This window comes from Phoxinus phoxinus, assembly GCF_949152265.1.
Source record: "Phoxinus phoxinus genome assembly, chromosome: 7".
In the NCBI taxonomy this organism is placed as follows: Eukaryota; Metazoa; Chordata; class Actinopteri; order Cypriniformes; family Leuciscidae; genus Phoxinus; species Phoxinus phoxinus.
The window spans coordinates 24670103-24697083 of record NC_136882.1 but is presented as its reverse complement, the minus strand read 5'-3'; the positions used below and the strand labels follow the sequence as shown (position 1 = coordinate 24697083).

Below are 26981 nucleotides of genomic sequence, written 5' to 3'. Positions count from 1 at the left end.
ACATAACTAGCTTCACACTTGGATAATCACATATAACTACGTGATGAACATATGGTCTATATAAGATATAGGCCTAGATAAATACATATATTACCCGAGTAAACATAAATGTAATGCAATGTATATTTCATTAGGCTATATAAGATTAATTAGACATTAGATATCATTGGCCTTTTTAAGACAGCTTTAATCCTCTTTCATCTAAGACAAGTCCTCATAATCTGACCACTAACAACAGACAAGTAATGTTAAATTCATATATAAGCTAAACGGTAATTAATGAGGTGTGAAGCATGATTTATTCTCATGTATCCACAATATGCTGATTATACAGGGAGAATCTGCATTAAAGTGAGGATGGGCTCTGATTCTGCAACCTCTGCAAAATAACAAAAGGCAGAGCTGGAGGAATTACAAAAAGACGTGTGTGTGGATCTCTCAGTGCATTTAAGAGGCTTATAACAACAAAGGTATGAATAGGGTCTGTAAACACCCACTAGTATCAGTTCCAGATGAATGATACATACTTCTGAATTATTAAAATTAATCTTCATCATACAACATTTAGATCTAGTCTTCACGTTTGACTGGCCAAGTGACAGCTCAAGAATCCACCAACACTGGAATTTTTTGTAATATCTACTGTGATTTACTTTTCTGCCACAGTAATGTTTAATATTTTAGTTATTTTCATTTGGGGGCTTTTCTTAGTAAATATATGTATATTAAAGTCCTCCTGTGGTGAAAATCAAGCTTTTAATGTAGTTTATAGAATGTCAATGTGTTTTTTTTATATGATTTAAGAAAAACCATGTGCAAATCCATAAGTCAACACCATTGCTGAGTATTTTCTCCTTAAAACTGCAGTGAACCATCACAGTCTCAAAATCGCAGATGTTTCTGACATCACAAACTACCTTGTAACCAATCACGTCATCGTCATCGAGTGGATCTCTGAGCTGGTGTGAGTGATTGGAGGCGGGGCTATTTTGCACATTCATAGAACAGCATACTAAATGAGGCAAGGGTCTAGAGTTACATTCAAGCTAAGAAGAATTCAATTAAAGCATGAAGATTTGTCATTTTGAGTTTTAAGAGATACAATTATTGACTACAGGGGGACTTTAAGGAAATATTTTTATATAATTATGAACCATTTAAATTATGTGTAAGGTGCAATGTGACATTAAAGCAGTGATATAATGTTCTGAAACACAATGATGAGTTAAAAAAATATTTTTGAGGAAATTCTGTCATAAGGTAATCCCAACATGTTTTTTTTTTTAAACCTTACTTTAGTGTGTTTTGATTTGCTTTACATTTGAATAATTTACAATAAAAAAAAAAAATTAAAATAAAAATGTACTTCTCGTGTTAGGAGCACATAGCAATGCAAAACATATTTTAGAAATGCCAAAACTCAAGCAAACATTAACACACAAACATTGAACACAACGTGGCAGCTTACTGAAGCAGACAAGCCCTTCCTCTTCTGAAACATGCACATTTTGTGGAACTACACAGGTGAGCAGACACATCCCTCAGTCAACAGGTCCACTGTGCCTCTCGAGACCATTTCAATGCTTGTATGCTGTAAACAATCTCAGCATAAATAATGGCGTAGAACCTGTCACCAAAGACCCCTGTGGGAGTTGTCTGTGCTCCAGAGATAATCGCAGACCCTGTTATCCCGAGCCAGCCCCCTGAGTTGAGGTTATGTTTCTGAACTGTGGAGGTGAGGTTTTGTTCAATATTCATAAAAAAACATGAAGTGCTCAGAGAATGCTCTCACATGTTACCCCCTAACGTACATACAAAACATTTTCTAGGAGAAGGGAAAACAACATTTCAGACAACCAATCAAATTGCATTCTCTGCAAATCTCCAAGCTAGACTGCAGGCTGAACTTTTAAAAGTTTTCCATTCTCTTGGCCAATCCTCAAAGCTATACGTGAACAGACTTGTAGAGCCGTGCGCCCGGACTCTCAGTTTTCTCTTTATACCAAAGCTATTAACAATAAAATTAAAAAGTGATAGAAAAACAAACTGAAATAAAACAATGTTTTAGTAATGGAATATGACCTGTGTGAGCTTATTCTGCTCATTTAAACTCCAGGAAAATAAACCCTAAAGCTTTACATTGGTGCACGCACTGCTGGTTTGAAAAGTGCAAAAGTATTATCAGAGAGGATCATTCATTATTTAGGCAGTTTAGGAACACACATGAAACTTAATTCGATTTAGAAAATTAGTTTAAATCAACACTATATTTGAACAGCAGCCAAGAAACTTCAACAGAGAGAGAGAGAAAACTACAGAAGAAGTTCTAAGTAAGTCTAAAGTACAAGGAAAAAAGGAGCACATGAAACATTGAAGAGGACATCTAAAAATGTATAAAAAAAAAGGGGGGGGGGGCTAAGGATTAAAGTTTTTGAGTCATAGTCATGAGATGTCTAAGCTGATCTAGCCGATGATTTAATCAAGAGAGGTGATCAGAGCATATGAGAAATGAGATGAGAAAGAAAGCCAACTGCATGTCATTTATTACGGTATATAAAATCACAAATCCTCAACTAGCACTTATCGTATCGTCCAAGTACCGTCTAGTAACATTTAGCCATATACAGACTTTATAAACATATTAATCACTTTCACCAACAAACTACATAAGACACTTAAATTTATAAAGGACACAATTTTACACCAAACACAACAATGAATGGTCCAAAAATCAAAGAGCCATGAAATACATCGTCATTAATCAGCACAAGTCTCCACATCAAATACACAACAATGAAGAATATAATGATTGAAACATTGGGAATAGACTGTCATTAATCAACATACATTTATCCAACATTTGTTACATTTACAGGAATCAGGAGTTAATCAGAGTATTTATATATTTACATATCATTATAGAAAAACAGAAAGATCTAATTCCTCATGCCATTGGGATCCAGTAAGTTAATATTTCCAAGAATGCTTCTCATTTCAATTATTCCTCAAACTTCCTCTATTCCTATACATTCCAGTTGTTTAATGTTATGTCCCAAATCGTTAAAATGTCTATAGCTACTGGAGAAGCTATGTTCTGCTGTCTAATATTAGATTTATGTTTGTTAATTGTTCATTTTAATTGTCGTGATGGTTTTTCCACATATAAACTTTTGACATTTTAGCATCTCACATTACGAGTAGTAAAGGTAACATAGGAATTGTTTACATTTGATCAAAGCAAAATTTCCAGCATATCATTTACACTTACTTTGCTTTCTATCACTTATAAAATATTGAAAATCAAGAAACTAGTAATGTTCACAAAAGGTATAACACGATAATGGCACCTGAACATTGAATAAAAACATGTAAATGTGCTTTATTTAGTGTATTACACAAACAGTAATAAACAATGAGCCATTTAAAGTAAATAAAGATTCTGCCTGTTGTAAAAAATTAATCATTTTATTTCAAAAGATCAACAAAAATGTGATTTTTCATCATCCCTTTAAATCTACTTTTCTTTCCTTAAGTTCTCCCTCTCACTTCAACAGAATCAGAAAACAAGCCAAATGTTCTCTTTCATTCACAAGTCCATTCAACAACAGCCAGCTTTTGTCAGCCAGAGAGAAACTTTACTATATCCTTTAAACACGATTTAGTATTTAAATTGCACAGTCTTGTGAATTTCCTGAGGCTCAGCGAGGGAGCCTTAAAAAAGTGAATGTTTAGGAAGAAAATGATACCCCAGCACAGAGTGCAATGTGAGTTCTAACTATTAAAGCGCTACCTCCTGCTGTGGTGTTTATTGAAGTGTATAGGGCTCTCGGCTGCACATGTGATGGTAAAATTGCTGACTCCAACAGTGAGGAAACCTAGCTCTCCTCACAGTACATGCCACAGGAGATGAAAGATTTCCGAAGAGAAAAATCTAGGGCAAACGTATCGAAACAACCCAAGACTGTCACAAGAAATCTTCTTTAAGTGAAAAGACAAAAAAAGAATCGAGAGAGTGAGAAAATATACAATTCTTTCTTTCCTGCTCGCACGTGGTCCCAGACACAGACCTGAGAGAGGCCTCTGCCGTCCCTAGAAGGGTTCATGTCCGAAAGCATCAATCACCTTCAGCTGACGGGATCGTGCCAACATTCTCTCTCAGCAGAGAGCACCAACAACCTGCTTTCTTGTCATCTCATGTCAAGTCTAATAACAAGCAAAACAGCAATATTAATGTTGTTAATTAAGCGGAACAATCTTGTGGTACATCAACAGCAGGTAATTGACTTGTTTTGCAGAAAAATAACAGACTGGGGCAGAAATACAGCTTGAAAACGTGTTACACAGACATAAAATAGCATCAAAAGGTCTAATTTTACAATAAAAACAAATGAAAATTGTGAAAAACACTGGCCTGTCAATTGACTGAAAAACAGATGCTATGAAAAAAAAAAGAAAATACAAAGCTTTTATAAATGATGCTTACACCTGGCTGTCTGTAGCAGTGAGACATGGATGTCAGTTATACCATTTCTCATACAACAAAAAATATAAATAAAATTTCACTTCTGTAATCTATAACAAAAGACAGACACATCCATTGTATCAACAACAGAGCAATTTGCTATTTTTGAGAATATGTGATCACAAACTGTTATAAATCTTGTTGGCAAAGTTCAAGTCCAGGTTAATGTGAACTAGCAATTAATTGCATTCCTAAACAAACTGCATCAAATCACATTGGAAAAATGAGCGGTACTGACTGAACAACTCCACTAGACAGACAAATTAGGCCAATGGACAATGGCAAGTAACTCTTAACAAAAGCTGCATCATCTCTCAACCTGTTTGCCTCTACGCAAAAGTTCATGAACTCACTGGCAAATGGAAAATCCAGATCATTAACAAAATAAATATCAAGTTCGGAAGTTCACATTCAAAGCGACAGCAGAACACTTAAGTGTTGGAGGGCATGTTTTTGACCATCGCACAATGATGTGTTTGTGTAGTAACGGGTGTGCCATTATTTCGCAATTCTCTCACAACAGACCTTCTGTCTCGTCTGCTATTAGTCATTAGGCTCTTGTTTAAGACCAAAACTTTTTTAAAAAGGGATCCATAGGCAAACAATTAGGCTACAAACGAATGTTATTCAAGTGCCAATTAGAGCCATATTAATTGTAGACGATGCTTTTTATGGATTGGCCTAGCCAACTCAAATACCAGAACACACAACCACCTGCTTTTGCTTCTTCTAAAATGTATTTTTGTCTTACCCTGATTAACTATGGTAAGAGTATTATAAGCTTTTATAAGGTGTGTTCAAGCAATGTCATAATTGACGTAATTGAGAGATTTTAACTTGCTTTCACATCTTCGTAGAGCTCGTAGCTAACAACTTGCATGTTGGGAATTTGTTGAGAACTTCTTGTACCACGTGAACACTGTACTACCTGACCTCTGATTCATTGATACAGTGCCACTGTCTGAGGACGTGAGAACAGTATGGCCTAAAAAAAAATATTCACAAAAAATCTGATTTATAATTTAAATCGATTTTTGTCCCCCCTATACTTAAAATCAATCTGCAGATGACAAATAAATTGTTCAAAACAAGTTTTAACTTTATTTAGTTTTGATATTTCCTTCTGGGATTTGATCTGGATTTCCCCCTTGGAGTTAAAGTGCAATCAGAAACAACAAGCCAAAAAGATGGCAGGGCCTGCCTTTCTAAACAGTGACAATGTAACATAACATAATGTAACATAACATTAGATGGGTGAATTTGGATTGGGTGGGGATGTAAAAAAAATTATTTTATTTTTTTCAAAAAATGGGGATGTAAAAAAAAAAAAAATCATCACAAGTGTATTGACACACTCTACAGTGTTAATACTAAGAGGAAAACCCAATGACCACTTGTGATCAGACCAGCAGAAACGCATATATCTAGTGGAAATAGGGCCAAAGATTTTCCATGCAGTCCGATCCTTAAACATTTTTCTTACCGTATCTTTACGTCTGACATCTGAATAATTAACTTCTGTTTATAATTGACTAAACTTTGGATATAAAGTTAAGGGCAAAAATATTTTGGTGGTCATTTGTTAAAATGCGTGACTGTTAGATCTTGGTCGACTTAAAAGGGAGCTCTGTGTCGTGAAAGTTAAAGGATGTCTTCATAGTTGGTAGTTGGTGGAAACTGATGATGGCACATGATCACTTATTTAAATTTTCATAGACTCTAGTCACTTGATCAGCCACATTTGTGTTGAAGGGGTCATGACCATTACAAAACTATATTACATACCTTCTCCCTTTGTGTATGTCATGGCCTCTCTCTTTTTAATGGAGGCAGACAGGCAGGCTGTGCTAAGGATTTCTTATGATGAATTGTTTGTGAGAGGTATAGAGTACAAACAAAATAAATTGTACATAACAGGTCAGTCGTAACCAGAGCCTGAGGTCACAACTACCTAATGTGGAGCAGCTATGAGAAACTCGAGAGTGTGTTTCATTTCACACCCTGCCAGGATATATGAACATGAGGTCCTGCTACCCATGAGGACAATTGCCCCTCATGACAAACAATTCGTATCTAATCTGATATGTTGGTATGATATTCCCCGAAGATCATCGCTGTAGAAAATGGTACTTTCTGCAAAACTTTAAGCATCTGCAAGCATAGAACTGATTATTTTTTATCTACTTTAAAGCTTTAAAGATGTTACTAAAATAAGTGGTAAATATCAACTCTATTGTTAATATTTCTCATCACAATAAAATCACTTTAAATATTTGGACAAATTATATGCAGTCATACCCTGATTGATATTTTCTATTAATCTAGCCATTTAATAATAGATCTCTATATGTGTTTCGATGGATGAATCATAGCTTGTGGTTCATGTTGATAATGGAAAATATAAATATTTATGTAAATAAGCTCACATATAGGTTAAAATATGAATTATGAATGTGGGTTTGAAAACTTGATTTTCAAGGGCACATCTGTTGATATACAATCTTGAGTCACCTCGGAATAATCATAATCTCTAATTAATTATTCATGCTTCATCCTCTTTAAAACATACAGCCAATCAGAGTACCCATCTTGGTTTTACTTCATGAATAAACAAACTGTTGAGGAGATCCTACCTCTCAATTTTTTTAATTTTTTTTAATGGGGAAGCATTATTTTCCTTCTTTGTTGTAACAGATGTAATTGTGTCCCCTGTGTCCTGAGGCTGATGAGGCAGAGCTTTGGTGCAGTCATTCAGCATGACTGTCTCATTTTTGCAGATTAACTCAAATAGAGTTCTTTATAAACAACTTAGCTATGTATATTTGTACATGTCTTATGAAGGTCACCTAGACTAACTGACTGAGAAAACTGAAACTTCCCATCAGTGATCTGGATTTATGATATTTGAATCAAGCTTTTGCATATTTTTTGAAATTTTAATGTCTCTGTTTTTTTTCCGTTATTAATTCCATGGAATAGAGTATTCTTTAATGTCCTTTTATATTCCTGGGAAGGGAAAAAATATACGGGTTTGGAATGACATGAGATTGAATAAATGATTGAAATAAAAATTTTGGGTGAGTTATCACTTTAAACGAATTTAAAGGAAGGCCAAATGCTGTAGAAAATATTAGAAATTTGAAAATAATATCATAATTTGAAAACATGCACAGAGGAATGTACCTTAATATAACTTTTGCGTAGCCTAACAGACAACTATATATCTTAAATATATAACTGTCTAGTATTGACTTACTGTCTAGTATAGACTTACTCCAAACATATTTCAGTGCGAACTACAATTTATTCATCAAATGAACATGTCATGAGAGTTATTAACAGAATAGCTACGCTTTATTTAAAGGTTTATGGACGTATAGAAAAGACTTTGCAGACGAGCATAATTTTTTTATATCAAAATCCCACAAAGTCCCATTGCCTATATTTTATTAAAATGCCATGTTGAATAAATCAAACAGAGCCACATAAACCATTGCCTTTGTTTAATAAGAGCATGTGCTCTTTGATTATGAATGTTTGTTTGTCCTTTTAAAAACATGTTCACCGTGATGTTGTACATGTTTATGTCTGTCCATAACAATTAATGTTGAAAAAAGTGCAAGTCTCTTTTTCACACCGACATGAGAAACCATAGCTCACATTTAGCATGCGAGAGCTCCAGCAGAGGTGAGCCCACAGGGGCCGGTTGCATAAACCTCTAAGACATCACTTTTTTTTCTGTAAGACCTTTATTCAGTTACATAAAAACGTAGATTAGCCTAAATTGATACCGAAAACTAAGACTGACTGCCCCTGACTAACTACTAGGGGGTCATAGAACTTAAGACACTGTCTTAACATAATGGCTATGTTTATGCAACTGGCCCCAGGTCTCAGATCCTGTTTGTGCGAAGGGGCAGATGATTCAACATAACTCCTCTCAACAGCTCAGCCCCATCAGCTCAGTCAGGATGAATATATTTCACAATGGATTACAATGGTGCATGTGATGGGTCACTATTCAGACACTTCAATGTCAGATAGAAGGGGGTGGAGGCGAGTAACAATATATAAGAAGTGTCTAATTTCGCAAAACCGTTCATTTCAAGAGGATTATGCTATCTGGTAATCATGCGGTGTTGACAATTTTAATATTCTGTACTTGTTGACTCATGCAGGATTTGAGAATTGTGTTTTCTTTTGTGTACTGGTAAAAACACCTCCTACAGAGGCAGGGATTTATAATAGTCCAGGTTCAATGGCAGAAAAGCTAGGGGCAGAGTTTGTGACACCATAGAAGACTCGTCCCAGAAAATTGAGAGAGAAAAAGAGTTTGCAGCATGGCATTCTAGGGTTGAAAATGCAGCTCATTGGCTATATATTTGGTTACCTTTATTGTGCTTTACCAAAATGTGCATTATATTAAAACAGAGTAGTTTAATTAAACTAGAAAAAAATATTCCATTACAATCTACAAAGCAGTCTGCATAAAAACATGAACACTGCAACATAGCAGTTACTGCAAGATTTAGTGGGTTCATACTGTTCAACTTCAGCTAACTAAATGTTACGCAGATTACAAATTTGACACATTATACATACTCTCACAGACACACAGCAAACATTTTTACTTGTTTGAGAAGCCGAGCAACTTCTGTTTCATGCTGAAATATTGGCTGCATCCGAAGTTGCATACTTCCCTACTATAAGCGGAAAACAGTAGCCTATGTGACAAAAGAAGTACATCTGAATTCACTGTAATCATAAAAGAGTAGGCAAGAAGTACCCGGATGAACTACGTCTTCCGGCGAGATTCTGAAGTGTGTGTACCATGGACACTTTATGATCCCATGAGGCCACAGGAGAGGATTTATGAATGGCAGTGAAGTGATGCAACGGATGCTGGTAAGTCACATGATGACAACATGGTGAATGTAGTAGGCTACATCTAGATTACTACACACATTCATACTAAAGAACGTACTTTTTTTTTAGCGGCCGTGGAGTAATTACTTATTAAAAATTATTGATGCAATATAGGCTAGGCAAAAAAAATATATAATGTGACAAAAGTAGTGTGTGAATTCAGTACTGCTAAAAGAGTAGACAAAAAGCACCCGGTGACCTAGTTCCGGCGAAATTCTGAAGTTCGCATACGATGGATACTTATCCCATAAGGCCATGGGAGAGGATTAGTGAATGGCAGTGACGCGATGTGGGCCTAACTGATGCTGCTAGCAGGTCACGTGATAAAGTCAACATGGTGGATGTAGTACGTCCGCATTACATTAATAGGCTACTACACACGTTCATACTAGAACATACTTTTTTAGTGGTCGTAAAGTAATTCCCTATTCAACTTAAGCCCTTCCTCAAAAAGTATGTGATTCCGGACGCAGCCTGAATTCCCTTGGCTTGAATGCTGGGATAATGAGAAGAATCAATTCATCAACATGTTTGTGTAGCGTCTCCTTAACTGCCTCACATAATATGAGCATTGGCACCATATTCTCTTACATTCACTGTATCATGTGCTGTCATTTGATAGTTCTGTGGATTACTTTTCTAGGTAAGAGATATAAACACGCACATCCTGTCATCCTTCCCACTCACCAGGCTATTTGAGCCAACTACACAATATGACAACCACTAACAAACTCTTATCATCACAATGTATGGTCTGACGTCTGCCTTCCTAAAAGATCATTATGGAAAGTTTTGTGTTTTAATCAAAAGTTTTTTCTTTCGTTTTTTTACTTTTTACCATTTGACTGAAATAAGACTAACATTCAACCTCACTACGAAAGCAGTTCAAAAAAACACAAATGGATGGTTCAAGCAAACATTTGGATTGTTTGAAGAAAATTGTTGCAAACCTTTTGAAGCGTCACAGAAATGTCACTCAAGGTTTACTTTGTCTCAATGTGTGTTTTGAAGCTGTGTTTAATCACTGTACCGTGGAATTGATATTTCGTGTCGTCCCTCCCAGGCAGCTGTACAGATGGACAACGTTGGATAGACATTCTCTCTCTCTCTCTCTCTCTCTCTCTCTCTCTCTCTCTCTCTCTCTCTCTCTCTCTGGTACTGCTGCATTATCAAGTCAACACTGCACCCTGGTGGATGCTCTTTCAAATACACCTTGTACATGGGTCAATGGACATTATGCACAGCTGCACTACTGAACTTTAGCCAGCTCCTTTGTTTGCTGTCTGCCATTATTGGATAAACGGATTAATCCAGGTGTGTCTGATTATTGTTGTTGGTCAGGCACACCTGGATTAATCAGTTTGTCCAATAATGCCAGACAGGAAACAAGGGAGCTGGCTAAAGTTCAGGAAGTAGTGCAGCTGTGCATAAAGTCCATTACAGGATGATTTCTGTCTGGGTTTAGTAATTTATTCAAAAATATTAAATATACAATTCATAAAGACAATGACTTGAATACACATAATCTTCTAGTAGGCTATAATTTTTTTTATTATTAAATTCAATTTCAAAAAGTCAAGATTAACCAAAATCATTTTTGTAAAAAACTACTTTTTAACTTGAAAAACGTGTAAAATTAAAAAAATAATGATTAAAATCCCATAGGTATTGAAAGTGTAAAAAAAAAGAATGATAACACTTTAGTTATAGCATTTATAATGCATTATGAAAGTATTTTTAATGTATTGCCTTGTAATGCATCTCATAATGCATTGTATGGTCTCATGAACAATTGTAACCACAGGTAGAATACATTATAATATTTATATATTCATTGGTACACCTTTAGAAGTAAATAAAACACATTACAAACGACCTAATAAAATATATAATGCATTATAACATAGATTATGAATACATACAGTATATAATGCATTATACATAAAGGCTTTAAGTAAAGTGTACCATTTATTTTTATTGGTTATTAAACCTGATTGTTTCAATTAAATCAGTAATTAAATTAGCAGTTTGGAATCACATTAGGAATATTAATGAATAACATACGTGAAAATGTGAAATCATACGGATCATATAAATGAAGATTTAAAGAAAATCATTATTTTGCTGGCTTGCAGGCTAGAGAATAGAAGTATTTGACTCCCATGATAACTTCTGTCTCCGAGGATGTCACGTCCATTGCACACAACAGTCTTTATAGGAAAATAGAGCGTGAGGAAAAGAGAAAGAAAGAGATGGTGTGATGCACACACAGAAGTATATTACAGACATTTCAATCATGAATAAGTGTAGAGAACTCTATATATCATACCTTTTTTCAATGTCCTTTGAGAGTCGTCTGGCCTCTTCTGGATCTTTTTTTAATAGTGCCTGGAAAGTGGAGAAAGACTCCACCATGCCGATGTAGCCAGAGAGAGGTACAGGCTTCCTCACCCAAAAACACTCTTGCCTTGAGACAAAACACAGTTGCAGAACGGCTTCTGATTGGTCAATACAGCATTCCAGCCAGGTTATAATCCTCAATAAAGAAATAGCTTTGACATTATTGATTTATTTTCCTATTTATTTATGATCCTGCATAGCAACCGTCTGTTATGTCAGACACACATAACGAATTTGCTTAATAGCATTCAAATGAAAAATGGTGTCCTTAGTGTGACATCCATTTTATTAAAGCAATAAGGCACTCAAGGCAGAACGAGTGATAAATGTGGCTAGTCACAAAATAACAGCTTTTCTTATTCTAGCTTAAAAAACCATCTCCAGTCTCTAAACCTAAGACTGTTTGCTGAACTGTCTTCACCTACTTAACTAACTACAAAATTGTCACAGTGACCAGAGTGCCCGTGATTGCCACCAGAGGGCACTCCACCCCGGACTATTCCCTCTCAATCATGGACTTCATCCCCCATAATCCTCTGCCTGGACTCGTCATCAACCATGATTACATCCACCTGTGTGACATTACCTTGTTTAGCTCAGCCTTTATAAGCCTGGTTTTCTCATTTATTCCCTGCAAAGTCTTGTTTAGTGTTTCTACAGCAATTCTGAGCGTTCTGTCTGTTGTTCCCATGTCCATGGTTTTGATCTCTGCCTGTCCTAGGATTTGCCTGTGTCCCTGTGATAGTTTGGACTGCTTACTTTTTTGTTTACGACCTCTTGCCTGTTTTCTGGAGTACGTCTTTGGATAACCCTCTGAACAATAAACTGCATTTGAATCCTCAACCTTCTTGTCTCGAAGCAGTTCGTAACAAAAATTAACATTTGAATAGCAAGTTGGATAATGTACTGTAGAACTACATTACCATTCTTTAACTGGGTACTGGAGAGAGTCGTAGGTTTTCTTGTAAAGTTCGAGGGAGCTGGGACCCAGGTAAGGGTTTCGGAAAGGCTGTAGCACTGCATAAAACTGTAATAAGACATATATATAACTCTACAGTTGTGAGACAAATATTGTAACACTTGTTTATGAGTGAAAATATCAAATAGCACATCAGGGCGGCCAAAACATATCAGATGCTACAGCACATCCGTGCGGCCTGTGAGTCACGCAACATGACAATGATTCAAAGCTCAGGAATAAACCAGTGGCTCAGACAGCAGGGTTTTTAATTTACACTTAGAAGAAAAGGCTCTATAGAAAGGGTTCTGTCAGGTGCTTATACAGAACCTTTTAGAGGTTCCCATCATTTAATGGATTTAGTTTGAATTAATGTTTAATCTTAATTAAATTGTATGAATTGATAATTAATTAGTAATAGCATATTATGTAATATTTTAAGACATTTATCCTTGTATAGAATATTTTGGCATAAAGTCTTTAAAACTGAGTCAAGAATCCTATAGAACCCCATTGACTCTTTTCTTTGTAAAATGTACTACAGAATAGAGTTCTGACCCATATTGAAATACTGTTTTACCATTTGGACTTTTCAGTGGAAATAATAGACTTCATGAAAGTTGATCTTTGAACTAGTAGTTTAATCAGTCTTAGTGCTATAAAATAGGGTGGGCAATGTGTGTCGAGTAAAGGTTTTATTGCCATGATTTAGAGGATCAGGTGTTTTTTATATTATTGGTCATATTAACATTTTGCATCATTTCAAAGAGCTTCTAAAATGTCCTCAGTATATGTGGCACACACACAAATGTTCAGACGACAAGCTTTTATAAGTCAGAAATCTTCCTTCTTATGATTCCTACCTCATTACAGATGTGGTTTAAAGTCTCTGAGCAGTCTCCATAGCTGAGCTCCATGTCCATGGTGTAGTTAAGAAGTGCGAGGCAGCCATGAGGCTTAAGCACTCTGTGAGCCTCCTGAAGAAAACGTGAATGGTCAAACCAATGGAACGCAGACATTGCCGTCACAAGATCAACAGAGCCATCTTCAAAAGGCAGTTCTTCAGCTGGACTCTCCCTTTGTGTTTCAAATAAGTGAAAACAATAGCATGTATATGGGTTAAACTCATGAAGAGAACAAAATCAAGGGCATAATCATGATTTATTTCACCCCTAAATAAAATAAAAAAACTGGTTTCACTTTATTTGGATGGTCCCTTTGACACATTCTTGTCTATAAGTAACATTGCCCCTTCATGTCTACTAACTGTCATTAGAGTGTTAGTAGAGCATTAGTAGACTGGTAGGGTTAGGGTTAGAATAAGTTGGCATGTAGTTGCAAAGTTACTTATAGTCAGAAGAGTGTCTGTTGGAGGAGCTTCACAATAAAGAGTTTGCAGATATTAAGCAGACAGTCTACTAATACTCTAATGAGAGTTAGTTGGCATGTAGTTGCACAGTTACTTATAGTTAACAGAATGTTCAAAAGGGACCATCAAAATAAAGTGTTACCAAAAAACTTTTTTACAAAGACACTGAAATCAAATTTAAATTGCAATTAATGACTCATTAATGATTATCATTGCTGTAAAACAGTAAAGAGAATCATCATGGCTGGAAACAACACTCTTTAATTAAAATAAAAAATCATAACGGCAGTACAACAAATATGATCATGATGTATAAATGCTTTAGAATGTACGTTAGTCAAGTCAAGTCACCTTCATTATAGCGCTTTTAACAATAGAGATGGTTTGAAAGCAGCTTTACAGTGATAATAGGAAAGTAAAGTACAGGGATTGTTTTGGCTTTACAGCAGCTCTGGAATAAAGTTATTGTCCAGCTAAAGTTAGTTTTGATTGATTCACTTCCTCGCAACGATCATAAGTTATTAATTTAGGGTCCGCTAACACGACACCGTTCTAACAGAAAACCCCTAATGCGATTGCACGATTTTCATACATTTCATTTGAAAGTCACTTTGGATAAAGTAATCTGTAAATAAATTAATAAAATGTCATAAAAAAAACCTCTAGATAAGCAAGTTTGTAATATTCCTCCTTGATTAGTTTGACATTTTTGTGGATATGCAGTGGTGTGTTTGATCCACTGTGACAGAAATGCCATAGTGACCCAGTTTCACACTGAATAGACCATAATTCCCAGCACAATTTCTGAGGCTCAATAGCACAAATCCTCAGATTAACACTTCCTTTTGTAGTAAAACGACAGGATATTAAATGTGTCTGCATTCGTTTTAAAGCAAAGTGTTGTGTGTTGATGATTGTGTACTGTCTGGTTGATGGGAAGCTAAACGTGACAGCTGATTTATTTACACAAAGGCAAGCAGTTTGCCTACAGTACCTGTAAGAGACATTTGTAATGTTGACATGTTTCCTCGCCATCTCCAGTTGAGCTGGGCTGATGTCTGTTCCCACCACACGAGTAAAATGTGGTGCTAACAGCAATGTTCCCTGCCCTGACCCACAACCAACATCTACTGCCAGGTCATTGGATGCATTTTTCTGAGAAAATACAGTAAAGTGTGCAATATGCACAAATGTAAATAAAATGGCATATATGGCAGGCTAATGAATGAATGAACAGTCATGACAAAAGTCTTACATTACTCCTGTGGAATTGTAGAACCTTGCTGATGAGCTCTTCAGAAGGAGAAATTCTGTACTTCCAGTATGAGGTTGCATGTTCTTTACCCTCAAACAAACGTACAGACATTTTTGGACAGCTGCACAGCCTCTCAAATCAGAAAGCTGGAGAGATTTGAACAGACTCAGTATACTAACTTGAGGGAAAGAAAACTGTAGGAAACAAAGGGGAGGAGCCATCTCAGGTTTCAGGAACTACTTCTTCACAAGCGGACACAATATCAACTGTGACAAAAGCGCAAAGCTGTTTAAAACATTCCTTTTGGCTAACCATTATGTGCTCAGTTTGCTAATGAGGACTTGTGGCTCACACTCAGAGGTTTTAGCTCATTCGCTGTGCAGTAGATCACTAAAAGTCCTGTCAAGGTTAATAAACATCTCCTTTGCAATGAGCAGAATGGGATCAAAGGTTTCTAGGCTAACTAGATGTCATGCTGGGAGGATGAAGTAAAATATTCACATTGATATCAGAGCAGGGAAAAACTTTACACTCAAGTCTTCCCTACTACAGTCATTTTGAAAGCCATCTCAGGTTAGTTTAAAAATCATAAGATTGTTTGTAAAACAAGTGATGTAAGCAGGCAAGTTAGGAAAGATGGAGATATGAAAATATAAAAAAGAAAGTACAGAGATGCATAATGCTCAGGGGAAAGTTACTTTTAAAAGTAATGCATTACAATATTGCATTACTCCCTAAAAAGTAGGCTAACTAAATGCTTTAGTTACTTTTTATGGAAAGTAATGAATTATGTTACTTTTTCGTTAGCTTTTCTCACCTGGGCTGGACTTTTTTGGCAAGAGGTATTTTTGGCAAATGTTAAGGCCTTTCACACCAAAAGTGAAATGACTCAGGAGAATAAAGTTTAACACTATTCAGCAATATATATATATATACACATATACACGCACACAAACCTGTTAAACTGAAGTCATTTTTTTGCTTTCAAATATGGTTGAATTAGCTCACTGATGGTCAACAGCAAAGATATTGGTTAATAAAGCGAGATTAAACACATAAATTATGTATTATTTAACATACTTATTTCAGTTTTGTTTAATATTGAGTTTGCATTTCAGTGTTTTTATTCATTTTGAGGAATACTGAACCTGTTTTTGTGCAAGTGAGATGAGTAAATGCATGTTCACGTTTAGTCTAGAACTACAATAACCATCATGTTTACAGAGTGAACAACACATTTGCCTCTTACTCCCCATTTCTCTCAACATGGGGACAGGACAGGTGTCAATAATTGAGAAAAAGTAAATTGCGTTACTTATTTGAAAAAGTTACTGAAAAAGTACTTTTTTTTAATGCAATAAAAAAAGAAATTGCTTACGTAACAGATGTTACTTGTAATGCGTTCCCCCAACACTGAGATAAAAATAAGAGGCTTAAGGTGAAGTGTGTGTTATGAAAAATGTATTTACATTTTTACAAAACCTAGATTGGAGTAAATATTTCTGTGACATCCAGGGAATGTTTACTGTTCATGTGAACAAACTACACAACTGCAAAAAATAAAACATTGATTTTATTGTTTATTTTAAACAACATTATATTAATGCATGCATGTTGTAGAGTAAATTACTTCAAAGTAACATTTTGCAACATCATAATACACAGTGTAAAACTAAGTGGTTTATATTTTCAGAACATTTCATGTAAAATTATAAAAAAAATATTGTGTTTGTAAGCTCACAGATTTGTTAACAACTTGATTGACGAAGTAAGATTAAAACTTATGTAGGAACTACTTTAGATAAACACCTGGAATGACAGTACAGAAGTGGTGGGTCATGTGACAGTCATATCATGTGTCACTCAGGTTTACATGCAAGCACACAGAAGTACTCCATTATAAAGTCAACTTTGGCCTCTGTTGATGACACTTTCAACTCATCTAGAATACTGGAACAGAATAAGTGACAGGTAAATATACCATCAATGTCATATATATAACGAACAAAAAGCATATTAGCGTAATCTAATATTTTGAAAAATGACTTAACATTGTTTCCTCAAAGAGAAACTTGCAGTACAATTTTGTGTTGTAAACCATGTTGCTGCCAAAATAACCAAAATGCTGCAGGACAGTGAAAGCCTGAAGTGCTGAAGTTTTTGAGAAAGAAGTAATTACCGTGATGCGGTTTTCTCCAACAGGGCAGTTGCAGCCTTTGGATCGGCTCTCAGATAGGCTTGGTACATGGAGAACGTCTGAATAAAACCAGTTACGTTCTTGATGCTCAGCTGCAGCTTTATTGGAATTATTTCGATCCTTCCAAAGACACAACAGAATATTACAAAGATATCAGAAACCACAACTGCAACTCGTATAGTTTCAAAGATGGCATTATTTAAAATAAAATATGTAAAAGATAATGTTATTTTAACATAATAATGTATAGACAAAATGTTTTATTTTAAACACAAAAGTAACTATACAAAAGAAAGCAAATGTGATAAGCAGATTTGTGTACAGGCCCATTTTGACACAGAAGGTTAATTATTCATTACAGTGCAGTGCTCTGGTTTACCTCTCTTTATCTGGGAAGGGTATGGCTTCAAATAAGTCCTTTAGCTTACTGTTGGCCCCAGTTACCCTAGTGCTTGTGTAGGGCAGCAGAATTTGCTTTACCTAATACATTAATAAAAGCAGGATAAATTAATATCAGAGTGCAGTTATCACTATTCTGTGAGCACATTGCAGCAGTTAAATTTCAAATTTGATAACCATGCATTCAGTAAGCTGAAGCTTTGGTATTTAAATATTAAACAGTGTCAGTTAGTTACATAATTTATTATTAAATCAACTTTGTGTACTCGTATTCAATGCATATATTCAGTACATAGTTCTGGTATATGCTTACTTCCTCATATATGTTATTAAGTCGATCACCACAGGACTCATGGTACATTTTCATATTGTCTCCATAGCCAAAGAGAGCCAGGCAGCCATGAGGCTTCAGGACACGTACAGCCTCCTTTATAAAACCTTCAGTGTCAAACCAATGAGCCGCAGACGCAGCCGTCAGCAGATCCACCGAGCCATCTGGGAATGGCAGATCCTCTGCAGTGCCAACTCTGTCAAATTAATGATAAACATGATAGGGCTAGACCACAGTAATCTGTTAGCATTGTATTGCACAATGCTGTGTCTCAAAGACCTATTTTCGTTCTTTCAAGGTTATACAAAGGTATAAAGGTGCATTGTCCCATATCTTTTGCACAATCAGAGTAAAGAAGAGATTGGACAATAATGAGTTGTTTGTTAAGGAAGAGTAGAAACATGCTTTACTGACCTGTAGCTGAGGTTAGGGAACCCTGGCACTGCTCTTGCTTCCTCCACCTGAGATTCACTGACATCAATGCCCACCACCTGCTGAAAATACGGTGTCAGCGAACGAGAGTTCTGCCCAGTTCCACAGCCCAAATCCACGGCCAGCTGATGGGGCTTTCCTTTCTGTGAAGCATGTGTTTATATTTTATAAAATTATATGAGAGAATAGAATTTTATGAATAAATTAGTAAATATGCATAGGTTACAGTATGTAACATCAGCTTCTTTACTGTATGACTTGAGATGCTATGAAATCTTATATTATCTTATCTAAATTTGTATAACACTGTATTATTACGGCCACATAATAGTAATGGATATTTATTATTACTACTACTACTACTAAAATAGTATATTATAGGCTTAATGTATTTTATGGATATTTTGGAAAGGCCTTAGAGTTACCAAACAAACATTCAACTGGCTGTCATGCAAACAATACCGTGGACAAACATGTCCGATTTTTGCGCTCAAAATGTACAATAATATTACCTTTTTGTCCAGATTCTGAAGAATAAGCTCCTTCAGCTCATCAGGTGGATCAAATCTATATTTTTGATATAGGGAGGCATGTTGTTTATCTTCAAACATTCTGCAAGCCATCTTCACTGTGACTTCGGAGCAAATCTTCAGAGGAAAATTCTGCACGAGAATAGTTAATTATTACTGGACATTACAAGCAAGAGGCAGGACAAACCAATAGTGACCATGATAAGGGTCTGAATAGAGTGGTGCAGGGAAGACGTCACAGCTGTTTCGTTGTACACCAGGAGTGCCCAATCCTGTTCCTGGTTCCTAACTTCCTGCAAAATACAGCGCCAATCCTGATCTAACACAACTGAACCACCAGCAATTAAGATCTTCGTGAGCACTTGATAAAATACAGACAGGTGTTGGATCTGAACCCTGCAGACAGTAGATCTCCAGGAACAGGACAGGGCACCCTGATTTACACCAACACTGAAAAGTGATCATAAACCCATTCTTTGAACTATTTGTTTACAATAATTGATTCCATAGATTTATTTACGTCATCATTAGAAAGTGATGAGAAAACTTTAGTACAAAGAAACGGACAGAAAGCTTAGCTAGTTGAAACCATTGACCACCAAATATTCGGCATCAAAAGCGGATTTGTAAAGACATTACAATCATATTACACAATGTTTACTGATGATAAAAAGATCGAAAGATGTAGTTTTCATTTGATGCGTTGATGTATCTAGATGCTTAACCAGGATAGCGACTAATGTTTTGTAATAAACCTAACGTTACATAAATGAATAAACACGGTTTGATATGGAATTTAAAAAGTAAAAAAGAGAGTTAAAATCGAAATATACAATATTATATTTTTTTTTCAATATTAAAGTATCACTATATATTTAGCAACATTTTTAATAACATAACATTTCTAAATTTGTCACGTCGCGATATTCACATACTGTCTATGGATATTCACACACTGCTTGGTCGTGCGTGACGTCACGTGTCTTCATAGGAACTCACAGAGACAGAAATGATCTGTGTGTCATCAGCCGCTGTCTGTGTGTGCCGGTAAAATATCGCGCTAAACACTCAAAGTTGCAGTTGCAGTCCGTTCATTCTTGTCTGACGAAAGAACTCTAGCCTCGACTGGACTCATTTGATAAATAATACCATGTAAATTGTAATGAGACTGTGCAGTACTATGGACGTGGCCATTGATATTTACTTTTGTCGTCTCACAGATCAACAGCCAGATATCGCGAGAGTAGAAAACGGGTTTATTTGTTCATGCACCAGGCGCTACTAAAATAATTATAACTTACTTCAATTTGACTAAAGGTAGTTAAAACCGAAGGAAGTTTTAAATAATATTTTTTACATGTATTCTTAGAATATATTCTTGTGTAGGCTATTATATTTATTATTTATCTATATTTGCTGTATCATACAAATTATCTTTATCCATTTTAGAATGTGAAGTGCTGTTCTCTCAATTTTTACTTTGATCATAGCACTGTAAAACAAAAACAAAAAAACATCACAGATGTGCTCTTTGAAAATGTGTTTATGAACACATCACCAGAGGGCAGCAGTCAACACGCTGTGATGATCTAGAAGTACATGAAGACACAGCACACCAGCTGTGTGCAATGGTCATTCAATGGTAATTATGGCCAAAGTGTGATATTATCTAAGCATTAGGAGTTAAAGAGTTGCCTACTACACCTGAAAGACACAAATATAATTGTAAACTGAAATGTAAGCTGATTTGTGAACAACCCAGACTTAAACAATGTTATAACATGATCTAAAAATGTATTAGGCCTATGTGCCATTTGATCCTGTTCCAAAGTATGCCAAAAAGCCTGCCTTTAAAATGTAAAGTCAAAAGTTATATATTAAAGGCAAAAAATGAACCGCACACTGTATTTCCTTCCTACTTTCATTTCCTCTTGCTCAAAAATAAGACTGAACAAAACAGAATAATACTGAATGCATACCCGACTGAACAAAACAGAATGCATATTGTCTCAGTTTTAATTTTAATGTTGAGAAGTGGGTTTTGTTGGAAACCTCAAGAAGGTGAGTTTTACAAACTTGAACATAATTCAAAATATATTTGTTTAAAGTTTCATAATTTGATTAAGTTAAGAATAAGTTGATTCTGTCTGGAAACTTGTCAGTTATGATTGAACATGACATGTTGAGTTTTCTAAACCTGTCATTTTTATTTTAACAATAGCCTACTCTGTGTTTGTAACATGATTAAGTTTATCTAGCCAGGTAACTAAAAAGTGTATTATATTATTATTTAACATGCAAGTAAACATTATGCTTGTGACTAAAATTATGTGATTGATTAACCCTATCCAAATCATAGGAATTCTAATATTTTGTTATAGGGACCCGCATATTTGTTCACTTTGTTTTAACAAATTTGTTTAAATTTAATTTCTCTAAAAGTTCAGTGTGGATCTGATGTGTGTTTGCGATGCGAGGTCTCTCTCCTGTCTGAATCCTCAACATTGCAGTGGGAGAGAGATGGAGAACAAACATCCAACACCTCTCTACTGTACAACAACTCTGCCTACATCATCTTACACACCGTTGATGAACACAATCAGGGCAAATATTACTGTAGATTGATGGAAGATGGAAGAGTAGCAACGGTTAGGATTCACACACTTAATGTCAGTTTAAGTAAGTATATTCTTTTAAATTTAAATCTGTGGTGTATGCCTAAATAATAATATTTTCATTAAGAATACTAAGTTAAACGTGCAGAAGTAATCTGAAATTAAAAAAAAAAAATCTTTAAGCGTAAAGACAGTGCTTTTTATAACTAAAATGTACTGAGATGTATTCACTGAAATTCACCATGCTACCTATTGTCTTTCCAGATTCATATAATGGAAATAAAAAAATTAATACCATTTACAGACAAAGCTCTAATAATAGTGACGCATCACTGATCTGCAAGTCTGGAAAGGATTACGAGAGCTGGAAGTGGACCTGGGAGCCGAGGACTAATTCACAGACTGATCTGATAGCGGTTGAAAAAGGAGGAGAAGTTCAAGTTAAAGGACCAATTAAACCAGGAAGACTTTCTTCAACCACATACAATAAACACATATTTAACTTTCACATCTCACCTGTGAACTTCGATTATAGTGGGAAATACAGGTGTATTACAAATACTGGTATCTACACAAACACAATGCTACACACCATCAGAGGTTTGCAAAAATCAATCAATCAATAAAAATAAACACATTGATTTTTCAGCTACATTTTGCTCATCAGTACATTAAAAAAGTCATTGATGTTGTTGTTGTTGATTTCAGTCTCAGTGGAGCCCCCTGATGGTGTGTTGAGGAATCAGTCAGTGATTCTTACCTGTGAAGTTTCTGAAGTGACTGGTTCAGTGACGCTGGTCTGGCTCAGGATGGAGGGGAACAGAGGAGTGCTGGGAAAACAGCAAATTATGACTGAGAAAAACAACAAGTTACAACTCACAGTGAATCTGTCCAGCAATGAAACAGACCCGCTGCACTGGCAGTGTGCAGTTTTTACTGAGGAAACACTCAGAGCTCTGGCTCCTATAATCAGTCTTTCCTCATCAACTACTAATGCTCCAGTTACTTCATCAGGAACCTCAACTGTACCAAACCAAAGTAATATCTTTTAACCTTTACAGTATATTTTTCACCCTTAACTTAGAATTTGATTATTTTAAGCGTACTAGCATACAAAAAGTGAATTGTCCCATGACGCTGGGCAGTGTTGGTGTATTATTTGACTCCACATGTTTCTGCAGAAGACATCATGACACAGGAAAGTCATCTACAGATTGTGATCGTCGTGGTGTGTGTGGTCACTGGCACTGTGCTGATTCTGCTGATGGGACTTCTAGTTTTTAAACGTCAGCGAAAAACAGGTGAGCTGATCTCAGAGACAGTACAGTATATGAGGAGGAGAAGATGCTCCATAGAAAAATAAATGGGACATAATTGTTACAATCAATATGGCAGCTGCATAATCGTTGTGACTTTCAGTTACAAAAGCTAATTGACTTTTTAAAGAGACATTAGCCTGTTTTTGTAGCCTACTCTATATGCATGCTTATTAGCTCGATAATATAAGATTTTATCATGATTTGGGCTGTCTCCATTCAAGTAGATTGGAGCTGTACTTGTATACCTTTTTTTTACATAAAAAAATAGGTACAAAAACAGCCAAGCCAACTGATTTGCCTTAAAGGAACACTTTTTTTGGAAATATGCTTATTTTCCAACTCCCCTAGAGTTAAACAGTTGAGTTTTACCGTTTTCGAATCCATTCAGCCGATCTCCGGGTCTGGCGGTAGCACTTTTAGCATAGCTTAGCATAGATCATTGAATCTGATTAGACCGTTAGCATCTCTCTCAAAAAAATGACCAAAGAGTTTAAACTTAACTCTTCTGTAGTTACATCGTGTACTGAGACCGACAGAAAATTAAAAGTTGCGATTTTCTAGGCCAATATGGCTAGGAACTACCGTATACTCTCATTCCTGCGTAATAATCAAGGAACTGTGCTGTCGTACCATGGGTGCAGCAGGCACAATGATTTTACCACAGCGCCTAAAAATAGTCTCAGGTAACTTCCAACGTGACCGGCACTACGTTTGTAATATCATTGCGCCTGCTGGTACGGCAGCAAAGTTCCAAATTGTGCTTCCGTACAACACAGTTCAGTTCCATGTTTCAAATGTAACCTTTAATTCATATCTTAAAATGTTTTGCATGTTTTATGTGTCTGTGTCCATGTTTATAATGCATGTTTTTATGATTGCAATGAGATTTGAAATGAGAGATATTGTCGTATTGTTTCGATAGATGAAGTTCATGTCACTGGATTAAAATCACAAGAAGATGAGGACATCCATTATGCTTCAGTGACTTTTGCAGGATCTAGTCAGGGTGAGGCAGGATGGAAGTTCACAATAACCTCTGTGTGTTCTTTATAGTGTGTTAAATATGACTGATTCATTTTCCAGGAGATGACAGCTGGTTTAAAACCGATCATGCAAGCTCAGAGGTCAGCTATGAAACCACCTTTTTCATAAACATTTCAGAACATAATTTTGTACACTCTTTAAGCTTGTATATCTCAATATCTACAGGTGGTGGAGAGGAATTCTACAGTCATCTACTCAGCTGTTAAAGCACGAGCCATCACATTAGAAATGAATGTATAGAACTTTATTCCATTGATGTATTACTAAATGGAAATGAAAACACCAAATTAATCCTGTATTAATAATAGCTTTCTAGTCATTCATTATTTTGTATATTAAAAATGAAGACTAATGAAGTATTTATGTTGAAGTGCATTTTGGCTATGCTCTATCTGTAAGCAAAGGGTCTTTAGATTTCATTTGCATTGGCAAGGCAAGGCGAGGCAAGGCAAGTTTATTTATATAGCACATTTCATACACAGTGGTAATTAAAAGTGCTTTACACAGAAGAAATTAAAATAATCAAAAGAAACAAGAATAATTCAAACAGTTTAGAATAAAAAATAAGATAAAATACAGTGCAAACAGTCGGACGCACAGTGCTCTTGTTCCCTACCTGCCTGAATCACTAACTTCGGGGTACCCCTATCTGAGATGGAAGAGATTGAGCAGGTTTGCGGTGCCACTGGACCCACAATCCAGGGACGTCCTCTGCTGGGGTGGTGTCTTACACCAGTTTTGCCCAGTGTGGCCCCCAGAGAGCACGTTTCACTTTTGCTGTTTTAAACAAACTGCGAACCTTTATACTCTTCGTAGTATAGATAATCTTCACTCGCCTCGTCGGAGTGAAGCTCTCCCGTTCCCCTTCAAAATCTCTTCCAATCAGACAGCCCTAAAAATTTATAAAATCTTCTAACTAATATTAACATTAAATGCAAAGCTAAACAGATGTGTTTTGAGTCTGGATTTGAATGTGGCTACTGTAGGAGCACACCTGATCTCTTCTGGAAGCTGGTTCCAGCTGCGGCTGGCATAATAGCTAAAACCGGACTCTCCTTGCTTTGAGTGAACCCTTGGTATTTCTAGCTGATGTGATCCTAATGATCTGAGGGATCTGTTAGGTTTATATTCAGTGAGCATATCTGCAATATATTGAGGTCCTAGGCCATTCAATGATTTATATACCAGTAATGATACTTTAAAATCAATCCTAAATGTGACTGGGAGCCAGTGTAAAGACCTGAGGACTGGTGTGATGTGTTCATATTTTCTGGTTCTGCTCAGGATCCTGGCGGCAGCGTTCTGTACGAGCTGCAACTGTCTTATGGTCTTTTTGGGAAGGCCAGTGAGGAGTCCATTACAATAATCCACCCTGCTGGTGATAAGAACATGCACAAGTTTCTCTAAGTCTTGACTGGAAACAAAGCATGTAATTCTTGCAATGTTTTTCAGATGATAGTATGCTGATTTAGTTATTGCTTTGACATGACTACTGAAGCTAAGGTCTGACTCTACACACCAAGATTCCTGACTTGATTTTTAGTTGTTTGCCCCCTAGAGTGAAGGTATGCATTCACCTTGAGAACTTCATCTTTGTTTCCAAACGCAATGACTTCAGTTTTGTCTTTGTTTAACTGAAGAAAGTTTTGGCACATCCAGCTGTTTACTTCATCAATGCACTGGAACAGGGAGTCAATGGGGCTGTAATCGTTAGGCGATAGGGCTAAGTAGATCTGTGTGTCGTCTGCATAGCTTTGGTAAGAGATTTGGTTCTTTCTCATTATTTGGCTCATTGGAAGCATGTACAGGTTGAATAGGAGTGGCACAAGAATTGAGCCTTGAGGAACTCTGCATGGTCTCCTATACTCACATAATAACCTCTCGCTTCTAAGGATGACCTGAACCATTTTAGGACTATCCCAGAAAGCCCCACCCAGTTTTCCAGCCTGTCAAGAAGTATGTTGTGATCAACAGTGTCAAACGCAGCACTGAGGTCGAGTAGTACCAGCACTGATGATTTGCCTGTATCAGTATTTAAGCGAATATCATTTATTATCTTTATGAGCGCTGTCTCTGTGCTGTGATGCGATCGGAAACCAGATTGAAAATTGTCAAAGTATCCATTCGAGCTTAAGAATTTGTTCAGCTTATTGAAAACAACTTTTTCAATGATCTTGCCAATGAAAGGAAGATTTGAGATCGGTTTATAGTTGCTTAATATAGTCTTATCCAGATTGCTTTTTTTCAGGAGGGGTTTGACAACTGCAGTTCCCTTTCGTCCTGGGAACTCCGACGTGTCGTCGGGGGAGTTCCCTGACGAATTGGGATCACGCTAGGGAGACCATTTGCCTACGAGAGAATTAAAACGAGCCAATGAAAATTGGCATGCAGGAATGCATTCCGCAGCCCGCCTACCAGCGCGGGTATGAAAGGCGGAAGCAACGCATGCATAGTGCTTTTAGCTTCGGAGCCGACCGGTTGTGTCCTCTCTGAGTGAATGAGTTTTAAGATTGTATCTTGCGCTCAACGAGTCTGCTGTTTCGGGACGGGATCTCTCTGTGTTGGTGAGACGGCGTTTCAGCGACCGCGCGGTTCCTGTCTGCCGGCTGCGTCTACACGCTGTTAATTCAAAAGCTGTTCTCACAGCTGGTAAACGGTTGAGTGCGCACAGCGGGCTTGCAGTT

The 26981-nt window shown here is 36.3% G+C and overlaps 3 protein-coding genes and 1 long non-coding RNA gene across 8 annotated transcripts in view; 1 reads left to right on the top strand and 3 right to left on the bottom strand.

The window, feature by feature from the left end:
- The window catches only part of LOC307001418, a 75831-nt gene extending 65242 nt beyond the window's left edge, over positions 1 to 10589 (bottom strand). Inside the window, exon 1 of the long non-coding RNA XR_013798236.1 lies at positions 10479 to 10589. This is a non-coding gene — a long non-coding RNA (uncharacterized lncRNA). The remainder of the gene's footprint in view (positions 1 to 10478) is intronic.
- A 316-nt stretch (positions 10590 to 10905) lies between these two features.
- Positions 10906 to 15642, bottom strand: LOC307001413 (putative methyltransferase). Its single transcript, XM_079617864.1, has 6 exons — positions 15431 to 15642; positions 15170 to 15330; positions 13670 to 13883; positions 12772 to 12875; positions 11778 to 11915; positions 10906 to 11658 (listed from the first exon to the last, which is right to left on the bottom strand). The coding sequence occupies exons 1-6, from the start codon at positions 15539 to 15541 to the stop codon at positions 11565 to 11567; spliced, it is 822 nt and encodes a 273-aa protein (XP_079473990.1). The 5' UTR covers positions 15542 to 15642; the 3' UTR covers positions 10906 to 11564.
- Positions 15643 to 16987: 1345 nt separating this feature from the next.
- Positions 16988 to 26981, bottom strand: part of LOC307001414 (putative methyltransferase) — a 27962-nt gene continuing 17968 nt past the window's right edge. Inside the window, exons 4-10 of one of the 5 annotated variants that reach the window (XM_079617869.1) lie at positions 22695 to 22764; positions 19302 to 19451; positions 18772 to 18932; positions 18340 to 18553; positions 18007 to 18107; positions 17610 to 17747; positions 16988 to 17380 (exon numbers count right to left, since the gene is read on the bottom strand). In XM_079617869.1, the coding sequence (XP_079473995.1) occupies positions 17290 to 17380; positions 17610 to 17747; positions 18007 to 18107; positions 18340 to 18553; positions 18772 to 18932; positions 19302 to 19412 (816 nt within the window). In that variant the 5' untranslated portion in view covers positions 19413 to 19451; positions 22695 to 22764 and the 3' untranslated portion in view covers positions 16988 to 17289. Of the gene's footprint in view, positions 17381 to 17609; positions 17748 to 18006; positions 18108 to 18339; positions 18554 to 18771; positions 18933 to 19301; positions 19452 to 20254; positions 20552 to 22694; positions 22779 to 26981 lie in introns of those variants that run through there. The other 4 variants (XM_079617868.1, XM_079617866.1, XM_079617865.1 and 1 more) reach the window with 4 other exon arrangements.
- The window catches only part of LOC307001410 (uncharacterized protein), a 16103-nt gene continuing 10371 nt past the window's right edge, over positions 21250 to 26981 (top strand). The window contains exons 1-7 of the mRNA XM_079617861.1: positions 21250 to 21380; positions 21762 to 21998; positions 22199 to 22534; positions 22643 to 22972; positions 23116 to 23235; positions 24176 to 24259; positions 24337 to 24377. Of these exons, the coding sequence (XP_079473987.1) occupies positions 21317 to 21380; positions 21762 to 21998; positions 22199 to 22534; positions 22643 to 22972; positions 23116 to 23235; positions 24176 to 24259; positions 24337 to 24377 (1212 nt within the window). The 5' untranslated portion in view covers positions 21250 to 21316. The remainder of the gene's footprint in view (positions 21381 to 21761; positions 21999 to 22198; positions 22535 to 22642; positions 22973 to 23115; positions 23236 to 24175; positions 24260 to 24336; positions 24378 to 26981) is intronic.

What these genes read in the sequence shown, in the direction of transcription:
- LOC307001413 (XM_079617864.1), bottom strand. Translation starts at nt 15,541, where the DNA reads ATGTCTGTACGTTTGTTTGAGGGTAAAGAACATGCAACCTCATACTGG. An exon ending in TACAATTCCACAGGAGTAAT is followed by an intron (nt 15,331 to 15,430) that starts GTAAGACTTTTG and finishes GTATTTTCTCAG; the next exon opens with AAAAATGCATCCAATGACCT. An exon ending in TCAAAGGACATTGAAAAAAG is followed by an intron (nt 11,659 to 11,777) that starts GTATGATATATA and finishes TTTCCTATAAAG; the next exon opens with ACTGTTGTGTGCAATGGACG.